At 40.2% G+C, this 21,043-nt stretch overlaps 1 protein-coding gene across 2 annotated transcripts in view; it reads right to left on the bottom strand.

Annotated features, from left to right (window-relative positions):
• Positions 1-21,043, bottom strand: part of RAB31 (RAB31, member RAS oncogene family) — a 57,927-nt gene that overhangs the window by 19,620 nt on the left and 17,264 nt on the right. For both annotated transcript variants that reach the window (XM_042808821.1, XM_042808820.1), the window contains exons 2-4: positions 14,261-14,340; positions 11,142-11,223; positions 161-232 (exon numbers count right to left, since the gene is read on the bottom strand). In XM_042808821.1, the coding sequence (XP_042664755.1) occupies positions 161-232; positions 11,142-11,223; positions 14,261-14,340 (234 nt within the window). The remainder of the gene's footprint in view (positions 1-160; positions 233-11,141; positions 11,224-14,260; positions 14,341-21,043) is intronic.

Below are 21,043 nucleotides of genomic sequence, written 5' to 3'. Positions count from 1 at the left end.
GCAGGCAGACACCTCCGTCCAGATCTGCACAAACTGCAGAAGCATATAAACTCTGCAGGCATTAACACGTAACTACTTCTCAAGTTGTGAGTTTCATCCCAAACTTGAGCTGCCCAAGTAGAGAAGTTATCATAAGCAAAAACTGTGTCAGAAATCTTACCTGTTTAGTGATATCATAAACTATCACAGCTGCTGCTGAGCCTCTGTAGTACATTGGAGCCAAGGAATGAAACTGTTAAAACATACCCCCCCCAAAAAAAAAAAAGAGAATAAAACACCATGAATAAATCAGAATTATCACACTTTGTCAAACCACAAAGACTCGTAATAGCTGGACTACAGACTTTCACCCACTGCAGTCCTCTGTAGCGGTTGCCAGTCTCTAATTTTCCTTAAATCCCACTGAATTTATGAGTCAGTCCTCCTTTGTCTCCTGATGCTCTTCATCCTGCTGGATTTATGTGAACAGCACTATAGGCTCTATGCATCTTTTCCATTACAGTGCACAGACTGAGGAGAAGCTTTGACACAGAGATCCCCTACTTTTGCAGGCCTCACCTGACAGCACACATACCCCATACACTGGCAAGGCCCAATGTTTTGCTCTCCGTTTTTAACAGGCTGAATTCAGCTTGGGGTTGAGGTTTACAATAATGCTGCAAAAATCAGATAAATGACCAGCCACACTTAGTTATCCCATAGCAGTGTGAAAAACATGGGTTCTTGCCATTTCAAGCTGATGTTACTCCTCAGCTTTTTTTTTTTCCAAATCAAACATTCTTAAAAAAAAAAAAAAAAAAAAAAAACCAATAAATATCACTGTATCAACAGCTTGCCAATGAACACTGTAATTTTCATAATTGACCATGACTAAGCACATGATATAGAATTCCAGCTCATAATTACACAGAGAAAGGAAGTCAAGAAGTTTTACTGCTGATTTACCTAAAGCTATTCTTAAGTAAAGCAAAAATAAGCCGTCTCAGAAAACACATTTAGGCTTACAGAACTACATTGAAGACTTCTGTGTGTAAAGAAAGGGATCCATAGCAGCTGCATACAAAACTGCAGCCAGTGACTGAGGCCAGCTCCTACATCAGCTGTGTTATTAGGGCAAGGTATGTCTTCCAGTGCCTTTGCACAGATCCATCTGCCACAAACCTCTGAAAACTGTAGCTCCAGGCTGAGCACTTAGACCTACATAGCCAAGGAACACAAGTGCCATGTTTCATGCTGTTTCACACACAACAGAAGAAGCAAGTTATTTGTAAGAATCTGAGACCAGGCCATTTGTCAGCGTGTAAGCTGTTCACAGACCACACTCCCAGCCCAAGGTCAGTGCCTTCCCTTACCAAGAGAAAGGACATGAGAACAGAGAGCGTGACAGATGGCCAAGGGCTGAAATGCATTGGGGAGCAATACAGGTGGAATCATTCATTAATATGAGAAAAGAGCAGGAAAGGGGGCTGAGAAAAGAAGAGAGGAATCCATTAAGAAGCCAGGTCTAAAGGAAAGGGATCAGCCAAGATCTTGAGGGAGTTGGGTAGATGCCCCTCTGCTGGGCTTTTAGATTCACAGTAATCACTCCTTACAAACTTAATGCAGTAGGTGCTTTCCAGAATTTTTATACCTCCAAATCACTACAGAAATCTCCAGTGTATCGTACTGAAGTTCCCTGAAAAGTAGGGAGCTTAACTGTGGGAGTTAAATCTCATGTTGCACCGCACATAGATCCCAGCTGTAAACTTCTGGGGGAGAAAAAATGTCACATTACATATTTCCAACACACATGGATGTGTTTTTAATCTAGGCGACAAGGTATTCACAAAGGGCTCTCAGACAGCAGTAATCACAGTTCGCAGGAGCTGCGCAGTTAAGATCCCGTGCTTCAGATTCCTCCAGCACTGGCCCAGAAGGTACACATTGCGAAGCTGCACCACTCCTTGGGAATTTCAGCCCATTTTTCTTCTGAACAGGTGACAAGAACACTTCTCATAATAACTATTTCACTGAAGAATATTACCAGTGTTAGCCCTAGAAATTTACAAAACATGCAGAAAAGCAGGCATCTTTCACTAGATTCTGGACAAGTGCATTTTAAATGGAACCAGGATGCAACCTAGCAATTTTTTGGTAGGATTAAGTTGGGTTCCTAAACCGGTTTGTTGTGCATTAGGTAAACCCCAGCCTGACACAAAAAAGTGGCAGAAAATTGTGGCAGAAAAAAAGGAGGAAGGACAGGAGCACTAGAAGACAGATTGACACTGGTTTAGGTCACACTCAGTTCTATGCTTGCAAATCTGCTTTGTGCTCTCCGTAGGTACAATCTATTTCCACAATCAGACTCATTCTTCTTTTCCTCCTATAATCACAGAATCATATGAAGTTTGGAAAAGACCACTAAAATCATTTAGTCCAACCACTGACCCACCACCACCATGCCCACTAAGCCATGTCCCTAATATAACAGGAAGGTAAAAAGAAAAAACAAGAAAAGCCTCTTTCAAAACGTTTTGGGAGATTAATTAATCACTTAACATTGTGTTGCATTCCAGTGGCAGCAAGACCAGATTAAGTCAGCTGAGCCCTTCCTTATGTCAAGAAACAGAAACTGGCACGCAGAGGTGCAGCACACAGAAGGAATGCAGTTCCTCTGCTGTTTAAGACAAAGTAATCTGTTCAAATATTCCAGCTCCTTACAAGCTTGCAAAGAGGGTGGGCAAGACAACAGCATGAGAGTTCAGAAAGGCAATTGCCTATGAAAGGCCCTGAGGTTCAGTAGAGCTACTGGTAAAGAAGGTGTGACTTCCCTGCCCTACAGTTCAGAACATCTATTTACTTACTCAGCCAGCAGGATAGTTATTTCCTCTTTCATTATTTTATGGTAAGAATCTATCTATGAGGTATTTTAAGAAGAGAAAATACATCACCCATACTTGGACAGTTTTGGTTTTTGTTTTAAATGTTATTATTGATTTCATTCAGAATAAAAGCTCATATTCCTATTTGGATAAACTTCACGCTCAGTATCTCAGATTTTACATTGGAAAAAGTGACCAAAAATGGTATTTCAATGCACCTTAATGCAAATTCTTGAAGTCTGTGAGGAAAAAAACAACAAGGTACACTAGAAACAGCTAGCATCAGTTATTACAGCACAGATTACCTATCAAATACAACAAAAATTATATCCTCTTTGTGATTACTTTCATACAGTCTAATAATAAGCATCATGATATATTGTGTCCCAGTCATAACGAATCACTGTGCTCTCAATAAAAGAAGAAAAATTATATTTGCAGCACTGAATAAATCAACAGGCACTGAAAAATTTGTAACTGGGGATCATTTTGATCAACTAACATGAAGTTCTCTTAACAAACGTGTTTTATCAGCATGGATTTTCAAAGGTTACAAACAAAGCAGTAAAAATAAGAAGCAAAAACTAGGTTCATTGAATGCTTCCCTGACACCCTTTCTTTTTTTAGTTTCACTGCCCAAAAGCAAAGTCGTCTTGAACATTTTTCTGGCCTAATTACCTGAAGAAAAAAAAAAAAAAAAGTCACACAAAATTAATTAAAGAGATACAAAATACTAATGTGCACATTTCTTACCTGCCAAGGACCAAATGTGGGACAGAAGCCCCAAAACAAGTGTCACGCAAAAAAAGCAGCCCACAAAATTAAATCTCATGAGATCAGCTTTCGTATTAGAAAATTACAATGTCTATAACCTTGATTTTATAGCTCGATATTTCTGTATCCAGAAAGTCCCAAGAAAATTAAGAGAAAAAGGAGCAGTTCAGGATTTGGAACGAGAACAACTCTGCTTCTCAAGAAGAGCTATCTGAAAGCTGAGGGCTGCAACTACTCTAACTCTGAATACCTACGAATGACTAAAATTCAAGAATTCAAGCATCAACACTTCCCTTTATCTGAAAGATCAATTCTGAGCAGTATTTTGCTTTGCCAGTCCTTTAAACCAGGCTCTTTTGGTCCAAAGACGAGGTATGCAAAGAAGGCAAGATCGAATGCCAGCATCCCTTCTGGGCACGGGGAATACCTCCTGTCTCTACGATGACCAAACCATCCTTAGTAGCTCACCCAACAGGGAAATTTAGAAGTCCTGTACCTCTCACTTAGCAACCACAAAAAAGTTGCCAATTTGCACCAGAGTGTCAAGGTAGCACACAGGAAATACCGATCTGTCACACAGTAGCTTGAGAAACTCTTGTAGGGTTCAGTAACAACTTGCGAGGGTGAGGTCACTGATGCTGCCAATATAAAAGTCATATTGTAGGGGCATGTTCCAATTCAACAGCTGTAACCAGGATAAACGGGCCATTCAAAATATAAGCAAGGAACCTATTTTACCATATACATACCAAAGAACAAAATTCATAACTTGAGTAGTTTTGGACAGTCTTTATGACTCCTCCCCTTAGAGCGAGTCACAGAAATATTAACGAGAAGCTCAGCTGGTATCAGAGCACCTTTGCATTCACACTGTTCTCTACCAATGCACTCCCTTTGCACTTGTGGTTCACCACCTTCCCTCCGTAAGGAAGAAGCTATGAGGCTAAGCGTGTGTTATGAAATCTCCTCTAAAATCAGGTCCCCTTTTTCTCTCAGAATCTGACTAGAGATTAGCAGCCCTGCACCATGAATTCAGCCTTAAGCGATGCAAATGCAAGTTCTGCATAACCAAGCTCCAAGAGTTTGGGGAGATATTGCAACTCCAGATCCAGCCATCTCACTGAAGTACTTGCAAAGGGCAGAAAATGGAAGCAAGAAGGTATTAAGGAATTCATCACCTAGTTAAAAGCTCAGCGACTTTTTCCATGAAAGCCCTTCTGCTTTGTATTTCCTGTGTATCTCACTGTGGAGAAGGATATATTTGGTTTTAGGAAATGCTTTTTACATTTCCGCTGTGCTAACTGCACAGAATGGGGAAGAAGAAAAACCCACAAAGTATCTATATTGGAATACTGAGAAGAAAAATTACAAAGGGAGCATAACATAAATCACACCCAAGCTCTGGCAGTGAAAGTCTCTTAACCATGTCTTGTGTAATGGTGGTTTAGAAAGAAAAAAAGAGGCCAAATGTATATATAGGGGGAAAAAATTAAAAAAAAAAAAAAAAAAAAAAAAAAAACACTACTGTTCCTGACTATTTATAACAAGGCTGACAAATCTGCTGAAGACAGCTTGGCTTCACTCAGTCTGCCAGGAACACCAAAGAGCAATAATTCACATCTGCAGCTCTTTGCATCATCCAGGAGCGCTACATCCCAGCGCTGGCTCACTGCCACACCAGGCTGTCTCCTCCAAACTCCACAAATAAAAAAAGACAAAAACAGAAAATGCTCAGCCTCTCCTCTGGATTGCATGCTGGTCTGTAAAGAGCATCACTTGCTCTTGCTGTAAAAGGATTACAATTTTGCCCTTCTGCGTAGCCATAAGGGTAAGGACATACAGCACAAGCAGAACCAGTGCTCTACAGGTACTGCATGCCTCACATTAAGGGCTGAATTTAGACTGTATTTCCCACATGCTCCTCTCAAGCATCTGCAGGTAGGTATCTGCACAAAACTGCTACAATCATTCGACTAGATTTCATTCCCATTTTTGAGAAGCTCCTCTTTGATTCCAATTACATACATGCAGCTGAGTGGCCAAGACCCCATTTCCCTGGCTGCTCTCAATGCCCATTGCAGCAGTCTGTGCACCATTAACAGCACACATCTATGGGCATTAAATGCCTATAAATACCTTTTTTTTTTTTTTTTTTTTTTTAAAATCATCTTCAAGGCAGTATCTGCCAAGAAACAGAAAATCCCAGGTATGGAGAGAAGCAAAGGCAATGAACCATAAGTGTCAAACAGATTATCCTGAAACATAAGCTTCTTGTACAAGCAGCAGCAAAGGGAGGGATAAAAAATTCCTGACATTCTCAGCTGGCAAAGAGCGACTGGAAAAATGTTATGCATGAATGCCACTATCAGATATGACTTGGCATTTTATAACCTTGAGTAGGTTTTGCTGCCATGATTCAAGACTGAGAAGAAAGCTTAAAAACGTACAGGTTTTCTCACATCGTTTCACAAAGGCTAGAAAAAGGGAAAAAAAATACATCAGTCAGATGCTACCCGTGTAAGGATATACAAGAAATCTCAGGATCTGCAAGCTCAGTAAGTCACTTAAGATATGTCTGCCCCTGAGCTCCTGGTCTTCTTGCTAGTTAAACTGATGAAGATTTAGTAAAAGAAGGAGCATTTTCTCAGATATCTAAGAACTCCAAAAGTGAAGAGGGAAAAACGCCAACATTTTAGGATAATTTTTTTGAAGATATTTCAAGAAAGCAAAACAAACAAACAAACAAACAAAAAAAAAAAAAACCACAGCACTTCACAGAAATGAGCTGTGCTGAGCTCTTCAGAAGTTTACAGTCATTAAGCACAACATGCAAAGATACCACACCGAAACCATGGCTTGTGCTCAGACTACACATGCAAGATTGTTGAAGCTTAAGAAATACATCTGCATGCACCAACTTAACCTTGCTTTATGTTCATCTTAAGAAAGATAAAATTAATATATTTGTTCACTCGTTTTAATGCCATTTGTGCTCTTACACACATGCACTGCCAAATCACCTTTTGAACTTTGCAGCACTCTGGCAGTTGCTTACCAAGGGGATGGATAATCATCTCCACACTGCAGAGTACCATCTCAGTATAAAGCTGTAGAATAAAATTCAGGTGATGCCTTTGCTACAGAGGTAACTGAAACCACTGACACATGCTGTAACCTCCTCTCAGAATAGTTTGGTTTCAGTGGAAACATCCAGAAGGTTGGTGTTGGGTTGGTAAGGCACATGGTGCTAACAACTGCTGACCTGTCCCCATCTGAGATCGTGCCCACACAGCATGGCCAGCTCCAGCAACACACTGAGCTCCAGGGTTTTGTTTCTGGAAAGAAGACCTCTTAGGATTCAGCAGGATGTCAGAGCTGAACCAATTTCTCACGATTTTGTGGTCCCAACAGAAAGGTACCCTGCCTCCCCTTTTCTTTAAAGGGCAGAAATCCACAACCTCAATTTAACTCCAACGTCCAGCTCAGGAAAAATGAGGTAAAGCAGCTCTCCTATCAAGGAGCATGCACATATCTTACCTTGTGACACTGCCCTCAAATCACCAGAGAAACTACTGTCACTCACAAAAGAGAGGGTTATGAATTGCTACAGATATGTTTGCCAGTCCGTGCCTGGAAACTGAGCAGTTAAAAAAAAAAAAAAGCAAAAACAAAAACAGACCCAGAAAATCTGAAAAGGACAGAGAGAAATTTTCCTGCCCTAGAAACACAGCCCTCAGGCTCCCTAACTATTTGCTGTAGTATTCCTCAGCTAGCAAAATGGAAAGCTGGCAGCCACCCAAAGTATTCAGACAAAGCACTGTAATTAGAAGCTACTTAGGGCATCATGAACTAAAATATATGCTAATAAAAACATCATTAGCTAACTTGTGAAGAGTTCCTTCTTAAGGAAGGGAGTCTTTGCTAACAATAATGTAATTGTCATGAATTTAATTCCTGAAGTCCACATCAACAATTTAAATCTGATAGGGAAAAGATGGGGAAAAAAAATGACATCTGAAGAACAGAAAGGCAGAGGGAAGGTGACAGTCTGCAAACAGAGTAAGTGAGCTCATTTGAAAACATAGCAACAGCATTCAACTAGGTCTGCAGAGACCAGCACTTAGACACAGACAGGCTGAGGGATTTTATTAGGCGTGCTGACTGTTTAAGGCTCTGCTTACCCAAGAAAAGGAAAAGAAAAAACAAGATAACAGGATTAGCAAAAGCTCTCTCCTTTTTTTCTATCAACTACAATTCCTATTATCCACAGAAAATGCTGCAGGAAAGCCACGTGCCCTCCCCAGTTCTCCTCTAGGAACAGTGCTGAGCATTCGCTCCCATCAACACTAGCACAAATTCTTTTGATTCCCACTTTCTGCTGTATTAACATCACTGCACAGGAATGATATCTGCTCAACATCTCCCATAAAATGGCAATTCTTGACTCTGCCTATGATTCTAAGAGTCTTGACACAAAAGAAATAAAAGTAGATACCTAATATCCACACCAATTAAAAGTTACCTGCTGTTCATGACCAAGCTTTGACTGGTCAGTCTGTATATTCAGTTTCTTGAATAAACCCAGGTATTACCACGAGCTTTTAAAATCAATAGGGACCAACACTTCTAAAGGCTCAACAAGTGACAAATGGGTATCTGAAAGTTGATCTAATGCTTCAAGGGGGTGCTGAGCACTTCCAGCTTGCTTTTTTCTTGTCTGTGCTTCCTCAGCATGAACTTTTTCAGAAAGAGCCACGGGAATTTCCAGGTTCTTCCAACTGCAAGAGGGTGGCCAGGAGGTGCACAGCATGCAGACACAGCAACAGCTGGCACATCTGGGGGAAGTACAGTGTGCTCACATCCAGAACAAGTACACGTGTGTCCTATGCTTGGCCTTGCACTGTGGAGAACAAAGCCAAATGGACGCAATGTTCAAAGAGCAGGAAGTTCTAAACAGAGTTATCAGTAGGAGCACTGACGAAACTCCCAGATTTTATCGCTGGAACATACACACTCAACAAAACCACAGAGAACAAGGGAAGGACAACAGGTCTCAAAGCAGAAACACCACTTGGAATACATTTATTAGCACATTATGAAAGACAGCAGTCTGTCGTAGGTTGGAAACTTGGTTCAACGCTGTTATTCAGAGGATCATTAGGTACAAATTGATACGGCAGGTGACACGTGTTCCTGAACAGCAGATCAGAAGGACCAAAACAATGATGACAAACTAATGAGAGTTTCAAATTACAATCAATAAGCTACTGAGAAGCACTGTATGTTTACTTATAAAATGGTGATGTTCCAGAACAACTACCCAGGACAACATGGACAAATTGGGAAACTCAACTGCCTTAGTAACAAGCACTCAACACCCAACATAATTTATCACCCCGGATTTCAAGAACCCTAGTACAGGGTTTGGGAATACATTGTGAAAATGAAAGAGACAGAGGTTACTATTCATTGTTACACATGAAAACTCTCAACATAAATTATCTGCAATATATTTAAATATATTTCTGGTTGTCACTGCTCATCATTGAAGAAAGAAAAGGAAAGCAGATGTTAAAAAAAAAAAAAAAAAAAAAAAAAAAAGAGGAAACATAAGGGACTGCATAGGAAAGACAGATCTCATAACCAAGAGTCAGAGATCAGTCACAGATTTCCTGACTCAAATGATGTATTAATTAGTTTCATAAATACTACTTATTATCATTCATCTACTTAAAAAAGCTAATATTTTTGACATAATTTAAGAGTCCCTATCTTTCTCATATAGACTTAATATTTATAACCAAATTTCAATAACCAAGTTTTACACAAAGTACATAGTGTGATGAACTCAGAGAGTTACATCAGGCAGGTGGCCAGTCACTAGTGGGGTCCTGCAGAGACTGGTGACAGTGACAGGACCCAAGCGAATGCCATGGAGCTGTGTCAGGGAAGGGTCAGGTTGGAGGTTAGGAAAAGATTTTTCACCGGAAGGTTGTGGGCATGGAACAGGCTACCCCAGGGTTGTGGCACTGAGCTGCTAGAGTCCAAGGACCATTGGATACTGCCTTCAGACACAGGGTTTAATTTTGGGTAGTCTATGGGGGGGCCAGGAATTGGACTCAATGAATCTTGAGAATCCCTTCCAAGTCAGGATATTCTACGATTCTATATTTCTGGGCCAAAGAACTGCAAGGGAGAAGAAAAAAAAAAAAAAAGTGGGGCAGCAAAGAGAAGACAGAGAAAGAATAAGCAAAGACAAACCATGGGAAAAAAACCTGAACACACACTCTTGCAATACATAGTTTAATTCCAGGCCATAAAGAAATGGAACAAATAAGGTTCAAGGGAACAGATGATGCTGTTAATTGATCCCTGCTCCCACCATAAATAACATACCAAAATGCTAAGAGTCAACAGATTTCACCAGGCACATTTCATGTTATGCTACACACTGTAAACAAAAGCATTTCCTGCATTTAGTTGCAAGAACCTTTATTGTCTGCAATTCAAGTGCCAGGTTCGGAGAACACAGCATGATACAGCACACTGACACTGCAGTTTGTTCAAGCATCTCCCTTTACCTCACCCTACCATGAGCACAGCTACATTTTTCTAAGAACAGAAACCATGTAATTTCGTAAGAAAGTTTAAAGCATGTTTTCGAATATCTTTCAAAATACATATTTTTCCATATTTTCCATATTTTTACATATTTCTTTCAAATCTCTCAAGTCAAATGTGGCCATATATTAAGAGAACTCTACAGACAGCCTTTAATTAAATACCACTGCCATTAATCCTATTAAAAGAAACAAAAGACCAGACAGCCATATATACAATCAATGTGAACGATTGCCCAAGAATTCAATCATGGCTTTTTTGAAAAGCCAAAGGAAAAGCTATTTAATTTAAGCAATTCACTTGACCAAAATTTAAAAAAAAAAAAAAAAAAAAAAAAAAAAAAACCCACAAACAATGGAGATGCAAATCCGATGTGGTTCAGGATGCCAGTGCTAGTTTCAAAACCATCAGCAGACACAATCTGTGCCTACCTTCAGCACCCCAGTAAGGACAGCCTTGGAGTCAGTGCTAGCTCAGCCAAGCACTTTCCATTATTCATGAAAGCTGCCACACAGGAGCTGGGGAATACAACAGAGGGATTGCCCAGTTCTCAGGCATGGTCTAAGCCACAGCAAGGCTGCCTTAAATGATCAGAGCATGGACATGGGCAACATCCACATAGCTTGATCATGAAACCAGAGCTGAAATCCACAGCTTCCTTTTAGGTCTGATGTACAGTGAGTTTGCCTCTGTACTTTCCCCAGATGTGAAATGGGAACATACTTAATAGCAATTGACAACTGTCTGCTTTGCAGAGCCTTGCAAAGATTCAGCAGATACATACTTGCAAAGTCTTCTGAAGAGGAACTTTTTATTAAAAATAAAAGTGCACAAATGCATTCAAGAGATCAGGATAACAAACATGCACTGCAGAGTAATACTCACCCGCTCCTGACCAGCTGTATCCCAGATCAGAAATTTATGAAGCTCATTCCCACAAGGCACAGTTTTAGTCATGAAGGATGCTCTGAAAAGAAGAGGAGCCAGATATCATTTACAGCTAAGAGCAGAAAGCAATAGAAATTTGTAACATAAGTGACAACAAAAAGCCACCGACTTCGGCCAGTTGTGCTTTGTTAGACTGCACGCAGGGAAACGCTAAAACCTTCATAAAACACCCACAGAAGTGAAAGGCTCCCTTTGCCAGATTAAGTATACAATACCTTTATTTGTATTTTTTAAAAAGCAGAGTGCCCCTGAGATTCAGGGGGCTCACGTGCATTGGCACGGAAACACAAATGCTCCTTCCATTCTCACTCAACCCCGATGCCATCTGTCTCCATCTTGGTGATACAGACAGCAGTCTGCATCACATCAGGCAAGAAATACACAAATTTTCAGTCAAATCTAGGAGGCTAGCCATGTGCACAGGTGATTTAAGTACTAGGGAACAGACAAGCCACCTGCTGAAATGCACATGGTAACAAATTCAAAAAAGCTTTCCCCCACTTCAGGGAAAAATCTCTGAAGCTGCTTCCTTTTTTTTTTTTTTTTTTTTTTTTTGGAGGAAATACAGTTTGCCTGTGGTTTCAGTGTGATTTTTCTTCTTTTAGGAAACAAGATTAATGTTGTTTGTTTTTTTTTTTTTTTAATATGCTTTTCCTATATTTCAGCATTTGAATTGAAAGCTGGCCAGAAGAGACTGCCAAACTAGTAGATTCCTCTGCCCCCATCCTATCTAGACTCCACTGAGCAATTTCTGCTGTGGAAACATCTTTCCTCAGCTCATAAAGATGCATTAGATACAATGCACTGTCATTACAAAAGCACTGAAGTACATCAAATGACATAGGACTGAACAAAACATCTCTGAGAATGATATACAAGAGTTTGCTTCTACAGCCACCTGCAAATTCCTTGAATTTGACAATGCTGCATTTCATACAGAAATATTAAGTAAGGAAAACAAGAATAACAACAGCAGCAGCATTTACTTTGGTTATTTTCAGGATGTGCAATTTCAGATATCACCCTTTTTCCTCTAAGTATTAAGCAACATTTTACAGTTCAAAAACACGAAATTCAGAGCCTCAGTAGCTATCATGGATTGTAAGGACTGTATGCTTTAAAACAAACTGATTAATTCAGAGAAAATAACAAAAAGCTTATCCACAGTCGTCCTACACAGATGAGTACTACCTAGTGTATGCAAGCTAGTCTTTTAATCTCATTTTAATCCTCAACTAGAAAAATACTTTTCCTGTTATCGCAACTATGAAAATTAAAGGGATTTTTCAATCAATTTGAGCAGAAGATATTTACTTAGCAACAACTACTTTGGGAAAAAGACTGATGATGAAGTGAGGAACTACTCAAGCTCCCATCAATTCCTTCACTGTCAATAAGTTTCCTTCAACCGGCAATGTTATTCATTACATGCTTCCTTGCTCCCCTTCTCTCTGCCTGTTTTCCTGTATTTATTACATTTAAAAGTCCAGAATTGCCCTGGAACTTCAACATGCAACATTCAGCTGAGACTTCTTCATGCATTCGAAGGCATAAATTTTGAAGAAATCTTCCTACCCTCCAAACACCACTAAACAAACAAGACCAATCCTTCACAGAAGATTTAAGACAGCTCTAACACACAAACAAGCTAAGCCTTTTCACCCAAGTTACTCCTTTCTGAACGTTATATATTAACTTTCCCTATAAAAGATGCAGAATTTCAAAGTTCTCCCGATAAGGCCAGACTCAGCAGATTTGTCCCTAGGATGTTGAAAGAACAGATTTTCAGAATTAAAATCATCTACAGGACTAGCGTTTCTGATGGTCTGAAATGCAGAATCTTGGCAGTTTCTATGAAGAGCAGGTGTGAATTAAGTATACTTCTATTTAAATTGAATTATTAATTCTATTTAAATTAAATTATACTTATATTTAAATTATCCCCTGTTCCTCAAAAATAGGGGCAATGTAACACACCCCAACCCTAAGTGAAAGCACATCTTCACCTGGGAACATGCATGTCAACCTTGAGGTGCAGCCTGACAGCACACACAATATAGGGACGTTAGCAGTTTCCTATGATTCTTCTGCTATCACTCAGCTGTGGGCTGTCCTGGTCACTGTGCAGATAACAGCTTTTTTTTTTTTTTTTTTTTTTTTTAAAAAGGATGAGATTTGATTTCCAAGGATCAGATTTGATACCTTACTGACCAGTGGGAACTCAAGTGATCTTAATCCTAAAGCTCTATGATCAGTGCATCATCTCATGTCGGAAGCTATTGACAGAAAAAAAGGAAAAGGACACTGGGTGAGTAAGAGATCTAAGATGAGCTTAAGCTGGGTGAAGAAAAACAAAGCAAATTGAGGACAGTAATAAACTATTCCTAGGATTATTTAGGTTTTGAGGACTTACTAGAAAGTTACAGAAAAACGAGTACGAGGTCCTTTTTCTATTCACATTAATGAAAATCTGAAATATTCCTGTTTACCCAAGCACAAAAAAGATCGGGGCTTTGGCCTCAAATCTTCTGTGAAAACTGAAGGAACTAACATTTACTTATACAGACCTGCTTCTTGTTCCAGTACATACAAACGAAACAGCGATACATGCACTGCGGTTACCCAGTCAGCTCATGTATACATGAGCTCCTTTATATATATATATATATATATATATAAGATTGTGTGTGTAACATACATAATACCATACTCTGTGCAAAAAAAGCCACAGCCACACACAGTACAGGTAAATACAGAGTGGTCCTGGGCAGTTCCAGAAAGATTGATATCAAGAGACATCAATCCCATGAGAAACACGGCACAGCTCTGTCAGCCCCCTTCATCAGAGAGCATACAGCCATGCAGCAAAAAAAAAAAAAAAAAAAAAAAAAAAAGTATACACACACACAGTGGAGACACAAATATATATACAGTGTTCAGAGTCTTGAAAGAAAAGAAAGGAGTTCAATTGAGGACAATTACTGTCTATCTATCTATAGATAGATACACACACACATATATATATATATAAATAAAATAATATGCAGACTACTCACCCGATAGTGGGACTGATATTGTGATCAAAGTGGTCCTGGACAAATCGACAAACGATGCTTGATTTCCCAACCCCAGTATCCTGAAAATAAAGAAGAACATACAGTGAGTTCAGGAGACCCTAGACAACATATTTCATTTGAAGAAACAGTCAAATATTAATTTGTGAACACGAACTTTTCCATACACAGGCAGTGCTAGCTTTGCAGAAGGTTTCATGGCAAGAAGAGCAAACATACATGGTAACCAATTTGAAGAAGCTTCAGGTGAGTCTGAGAAGGCAGGAGCCCAGAGGGCCCTCTGTGCCAGCTGTGTTAGCAGACTGGCATAAAGCAGCACTCCTTGGAACAAGACACAGCCTACTCACCATGCTGTGATGCAGCCCAGTGCTTCCATTTGAAGGAAAACCCTTACTGCCCTGTCACAATCAGTAAGCAAAAATAAGAGCAGTGCAATACTAGAATCAAATGCAGAACCTCTCCCAAACAAGGGGTAAAAAAGCAAAAGAAGGGGAGAAAAGGGAGTGAATGAAGCTTGACATTACTCAGAATTAGTATTTTAGGTATTTAAGATACGAACAAGTTTCCCCCAAAAGCAGCATTTTTCAGTTTCTCTCTGCTCTCCCAAGGAGCCTTGGTAGAAGAACATAAACACAGTTAGAAAAGAAAAGACATAGCTGAATCACCATATCTCCCCAAGAAATGCAAAGAACCTCCTCAGAGACGAAGGGAATGACAAGAAACCAATCCTAGCCTTTCCCAGACATCAACGCCTGCCCAGGGTCCAATCTAAGGCACTAAGAAATCACTGGAAAGCTTTCTATTCTCATCATTAGAACTGACTGCAGAACCTCTCCTGTATTCACATTTTTAAAGACATTTGAGTAATTTACACAAATTTCTCAGAAAGTGCCAAGAAGAGACAGGGCTACGCATGTAATTACAGTTAAAAAGAAAAAAGTCTTGGTCTTTCCTGTAATCAATTTCGCATCTTTTTTAATATTCTTCTCAAACATAAAAAGAGTGTCAGCATTTAATTTCCTTCCCCCATAGTCTTTATGTACTACACTTAGCAGAAAGCCATCATTTCAACTCTCATATTCAAGGCTGTCCTTAGTCAGCCTAAAAGCCACAATAAATGTTCATGCTGCACAGTTGTTTATCTACTGTGTTCAATCAATAGAAAAAGATCGATCAAAGCCAGTAAAAGTGTTTAAAGCCAGCTCTGCAGTCTTTGATCAATAGCAGCAACACACCCTGTTGCTTTTCCCAAATTTTGCCTTCATTATCAATTCCAGCTGAGACCTCAGTATAACCACTACGCCAGGGTGGCACAACACTTTACAAAAAAAGATGATCCTGTGTGATGAAACTGAGAATAGAGTAATTACTGCCTTGGATTTAAAAAGCTGTGGAGAAAACCAGAACTACCACCTACTGGATGTGAGGAATTATGTTTCCCTCTGGCGGGGACACAGTTTTTTCCACTGCATTCAAAAACCAGATATTGGTTCCTGTGACCCAACGGTGCTCTGATTTCATTGAATTTTTTCCTGCTTCCTCATTGGGTCACTAAAAAGGGCAACTGCAATTACATCCCTTGAGCAAGAGGATCCCTTGGTCTCTGGGGGGCTCCTCAACATCCACAAGCATGGATCAAAGCTCAGCTCAGCTTACTGAAAGCCCCAACCTCTTTAATTTTTGGTTCATAACTCATACCACCATTTAGTCCAATTGTTATCTAACCTAAAGAAGTTTTAGTTTCTTTCACAGCTAAACTTAAGTATGTGCCAGCCACGCCATTAGCCCTCAAATACCTTAAGGGCACCCTTACACTTTGCTGCTGTGGTTGTTTTGACTACAGAGAGGGCAACATTTACTCTTGGTATAAGTCCAGTGAAGCCAATGAACCTGCAGCACATTGTAAGCTGTTCAGGAGCAGCCAATTTATGGCATGAAGGTGTTCAGCTGAAATGAGCCTCCCAATCCCTGCTTCATTGCTTCAAAGATCTCAAAGGCCAACTATGCCATCAAAGCACAGAGGGGAAGAAAATGAAACAGAAAAATGATCAGTCAATGAGCACCATTCTATCACTGTACTGGAAAGCTAAGTTAGAAAATTTTCAGTCCACATTACTGTGCCCAGAGCTGTCAAGCAAAACATCCACCTGCCTCAAAGCAAAGCAAACCGTGGTGTATGGACACCATAGAACTTGAAAACTTACCAGTAATCTTCTACAGTTAATCAGTCCTTACCTTTTACTGAAAAGAGGCAACAGCCTTTCAGATAAATCTTACAGAAATGAAAGAAATCATGGATGCTTCAAAGAATTAGAAAAGACATTCACTTCCAACGTGTTCAATTAAACTTCCTCACTAAAGCCATGCAAAGCATTCCTTCTGCTGCCTGCTCTGTCCTTTGCTACATGGTCTTTCCCTACATTTATCCATTTATCTAGAAACCAAGGAAGGAATCATCCTTCCTTCATTCCTGTTCCTTTTTCTTCAAAAGGTTATAGCAGACTTGTCAAGCCACTTGTCTTGATAACACTCATGCTTGAGGTTGACTTTTTTCAGTTCTCAGAGTTCTCCTTTTCACCAGCCTTTTACAACCTTTAGTCCAATTCTTCTGTTTTCCTCCATGTTGGTACATAACACCAAATGCACAAGGAAGAAAAACGTGACCTGGGGGGAGACGTAACAGCAGCAATGAGCTGAGTGGATTTGATAAGCTTCAGAAACTGAAAATATATCCTTAAGAGTTATGTTGCACTTTAAAGAACAGATCTGTAATTCTTCCAAAGAATCCTTACCCATGTGAAATCCAAGGATTTCACCACTGTATAATGTGCACATCATGATCAAGAGCATACCACTCCATGGAAGGAATAGCAAGCATGGAATATGTCTAGAATAATTACTTTGAATCAGGGTATTCTTCATGCATTTGCAGTGAACAAGGTTGGCACACACTGTCATTTACATTTTTTACATTTACAAAATTTCAGTTATAAACTACACTGAGATAAGGAAAAGGGGTTGGAAGAAAAGAAAGGAGTTGGAACACAACCCACAGTAGGCGAACTGCTATTGGTTCACCAGAAGCAGCCATAACTTCAGAATCTCCCCCAGTATGCAAAACTGATATGGAGAATGGCTTGAGAGCAGCCCTGAGGAGAAGAATTTGGAAGTGTTAGCTGATGAAAGACTCAACATCAACTGGCAATGCGTGCTTGCAGCCCAGAAGGCCAATCATACCCTGGGTTGCATCAACAGAAGTGGGACCAGCAGGTTGAGGGAGGTGATTCTGTCCCTCTACTCTGCTCTTGTGAGACCACCACCTGGAGTACTGCATCCAGATCTGGGGCCCTCAACAAAGAAGGACATGGAGCTGTTGGAGTGGGTCCAGAGGAGGACCATGAAGATGAACAGAGGGCCACAAAGCACTTCCCCTATGAGGACAGGCTGTGAAAGCTGGGGCTCTTCAGCCTGGAGAAGAGAAGGGGAAGCCTACAGGAAAACTATAGGAAGACTTTTTATAAGGTCACGTAGCAACAGGATGAGAGGAAATGACTTTAAACTGGAAGAGGGTAGATTTAGACTAGATATTAGAAAGAAATTCTTTAAGGGTGGTGAGACACTGGAACAGGTTGTCCAGTGAGGCTGTAAATGCCTCCCTGGAAGCATTCAAGGTAAGGCTGGATGGAGCTTTGAGCAACCTGGTCTAGAGGGAGGTGTCCCTGCCTATAGTAGTGGGGGGTTAGAATTAGGTGATCCTAAAGGTCCTATCCAACCTGCACCACTCTAAGAGTCTATTATCTCAAGCAGTATCAGATGTTTCTGATAAACACAAGAAACTAATGCATGCATGATCAAGTTTTTATTTTTTTGTGCCTTAAGCACAAAAATGCATGCTCTCCTCCTGTAAAACCCTTCACCCACAGATTCAGACATGAGGATTTAAGAGCACAGAGCAGCTCCCACCCACACCTCTGCTCACAAAGAACCCTCTCAGCTCCCATCTCTATAAAGGAGAGAAAGCTGTATTTCAAGCCAGCAGAATTACAACAAGCTGATAACTCATTTGCAGGCAAACAACTGAGATGCTCGTTTCTGTGCTGCTGTGGGTCAGCCAAAGGAGGAAGATTAAAAAAAAAAAAACCCACAAAGTTTAATATGAGTAATATATTAAAAAAGAAAACTGTTTTCCCATTACAAATAGGCAGTTGGTATAATCCTCTGTTCACTGTTCCAGGTGTGTGCATCCTAGCAAGAAAAAAAAAAATCAGCTCTTTAATTTAAATCTGGATGTCTCATTTATACCTTCACACCATGGTAGGACTCAGTCCTCCAAGCACTTTTCCAAATGGCACAGAGCTACAGGACTCTGTAAACACATCCTCAGTCAGGACCTTATTCTTCAGCATGACACATAACAGCTTTTAATAGATTCAGATGGGTCAAACCCTACTGTGCTGAGCAAACTAAATCCTTCATGTAAATTCTTTCTACATCTGAAATGGAATAAGTGTTGAATTCACAAGAAAGCCACATATATTATGACTGATGACTAAACTGCAGCCCCATAATTATGCACACTGCTGCAACAGCTATTTTACTCTTGATGATGCAGAATCCTTCTATGCTATCTTAACACACATGGCTTTTTAATATATGTAAAGTTAAATTAACCATTTAAAAATTCTTTTATGACTTTGGAAATGCAAAAAATACTAAATGGTATTTCACATAAGGAAACAACGTGCTAAAAACAAACATACTGAAGAAACTGCCTTCTGCCCTCTCCAGAAAAAAAAGAACAGAACATCTGGCTTGTAATCATTTCAGATCTCATGACTAACTTCCCATTTCAGCTTCAAAAAGAGGGTTCAGATACCCTGGTGACGGGTGCCACAAAAATCTGCACTGAGAAGTAAAGAACAACTGATCTTTACAAAATGCAGATGAAACACATGATTCCAGTGGAAGGACAGGAGATTTCCCATCAACTCAGTTAAATGCAGGATTTAATCTATGGTATTTCAATTTGTATACGTTATAACAGATTAAAAATGTCTGCTCCTCTAAACGTGGGGGTTTTTTTGTAATAACTAAGGTTCACTGAGATGTAGCCTTAATTAACTGGAGCAATTGTACTGGATGATCTCCAGAGGTCCCCTCCAACCCCTAACTTCCAGGTGCATGCAACAGCCACACTTAAATACAGCCACCAAGCATCTTGTCAGCATACCTCCTGGTGAGATAATGCTGCCCTGTGTTAACTTACAGATACAGAGAGACAGGAAAAAAAGAAATAAAGGCTAGGTCAACATACAGAACAAGGATACAGCCAAAGAGCTGAGCTGCTCTCATAGAAGAGGATTTGCTCAGAGAGGAAGCTGGCTGTTCCTTGCTATTGAAATAAGGAACAATTCTTGGCTCCCAGTCATATAGTCATGCCAATGGACAAATTTCTTGGCTGGTTTATTACTAACTGGAAAATAACAGAGGAGCTGGTTTATGCTCAAGATTTCCCAAGTTTTGTTACACTGACTTGATGCCTGCCAGCACCATCAAAGATAGGAAGGAGAGCTCTTTTTGCTTTGCTGAGGGCAGAGCTCCCATTGCTGAAGCAATTAAGAGGTACAGATGAGAATATTTGAGCTGGTATGAAGTTGCCAAAAGGGAGAAAACTGCCCTTTATTATCAATACATTATTATTTTTAATGCAAAAGAAGGCACTCAAAATCTCTGCAACTAGTCAGGCAAATCTGAGGTAGAAAGATGAGGTTTCAGCTTTAGGGAAAGAAAAAAAAAAAAATCATGCAGAGAGGCTTTTCATTCTAGTAGCTCTGTACAGCACAGCTGGTTCAGACTTGGCAGTTTAGCCACTGCACGTTAAAATAGCCATTCTTTCCACTGTCAGAATTGGCCATGATTTAGTTTCTGATTTACAGCTGAATCCCCCTGGCCCATTCCCATTAGCCACAGCAGGACTTTGATGGAATTTGAAAATTCACAGCAGCATAATCACATCACAGCGCTGCTAGGTGGCTGGCATTTTATTAGCTATCATCAAACAGATAGCTAGGCCTGCACTCCCAAACAGTGCTGGGCAAAAGCAGAAATGCGTGCTCAGCTCTAGTCAAGCCTGGTATCTCAGAGGAACATCACTCCTTGTGGAAGACCTGGCATGAGATACCCAGCCCACATTTCTGCTGCCGGCACAGATGCCAGCTCTTAGTCAAATGGTTTGAGTAAAGCCAAGTATAGGAATGTTACTGTCTTTTAAGTTCCAATGCAAGGTAAAAATTGATAGAAACCACTTCAGTTTGCAGCCTGCTTTACCCCTCCACGCCTGCCACTAGCATTTCAATCATTACTTAAAAGATCAGATGCAGGCAGCATTGCAATATTTTCCATGTCTTACTAATCCAGTTACAGCTGCTCTTGAGGGCTGTGGCAAGCAGCTTGAGGAGCATCTGAAACCAGTTCTGGATTTTTATCAACTGTATGAACATACAAGGAAGAGTTATGCACAAGCAATTTCTGATCACTGTTTCCATGAATCATCTTACCCAATAAACTTCTGCTCACCTTAAACACATCCCTTGTCTTCCCCTGAATTTGGGTATCACATTTCTGAAGACACTGCTATAAGAAGAAATAATACCTTTCACAGGCCCCAAGTCCAGAAACACCCTCAGACTGAATGAACCTGCCAGACGTTGGGCTTGTCCCAGTAAAGACCCAGGCACCTGCAGAAGGGTGGCCTCTATGAAGAAG

The sequence above is a fragment of the Centrocercus urophasianus genome, unplaced genomic scaffold, assembly GCF_019232065.1.
Source record: "Centrocercus urophasianus isolate 14NV4802_14NV808 unplaced genomic scaffold, USGS_Curo_1.0 seq_11, whole genome shotgun sequence".
NCBI classification, from domain to species: Eukaryota; Metazoa; Chordata; class Aves; order Galliformes; family Phasianidae; genus Centrocercus; species Centrocercus urophasianus.
Note: the sequence above shows the minus strand (reverse complement) of the source record. Positions and strands in the feature narration are given on the sequence as shown.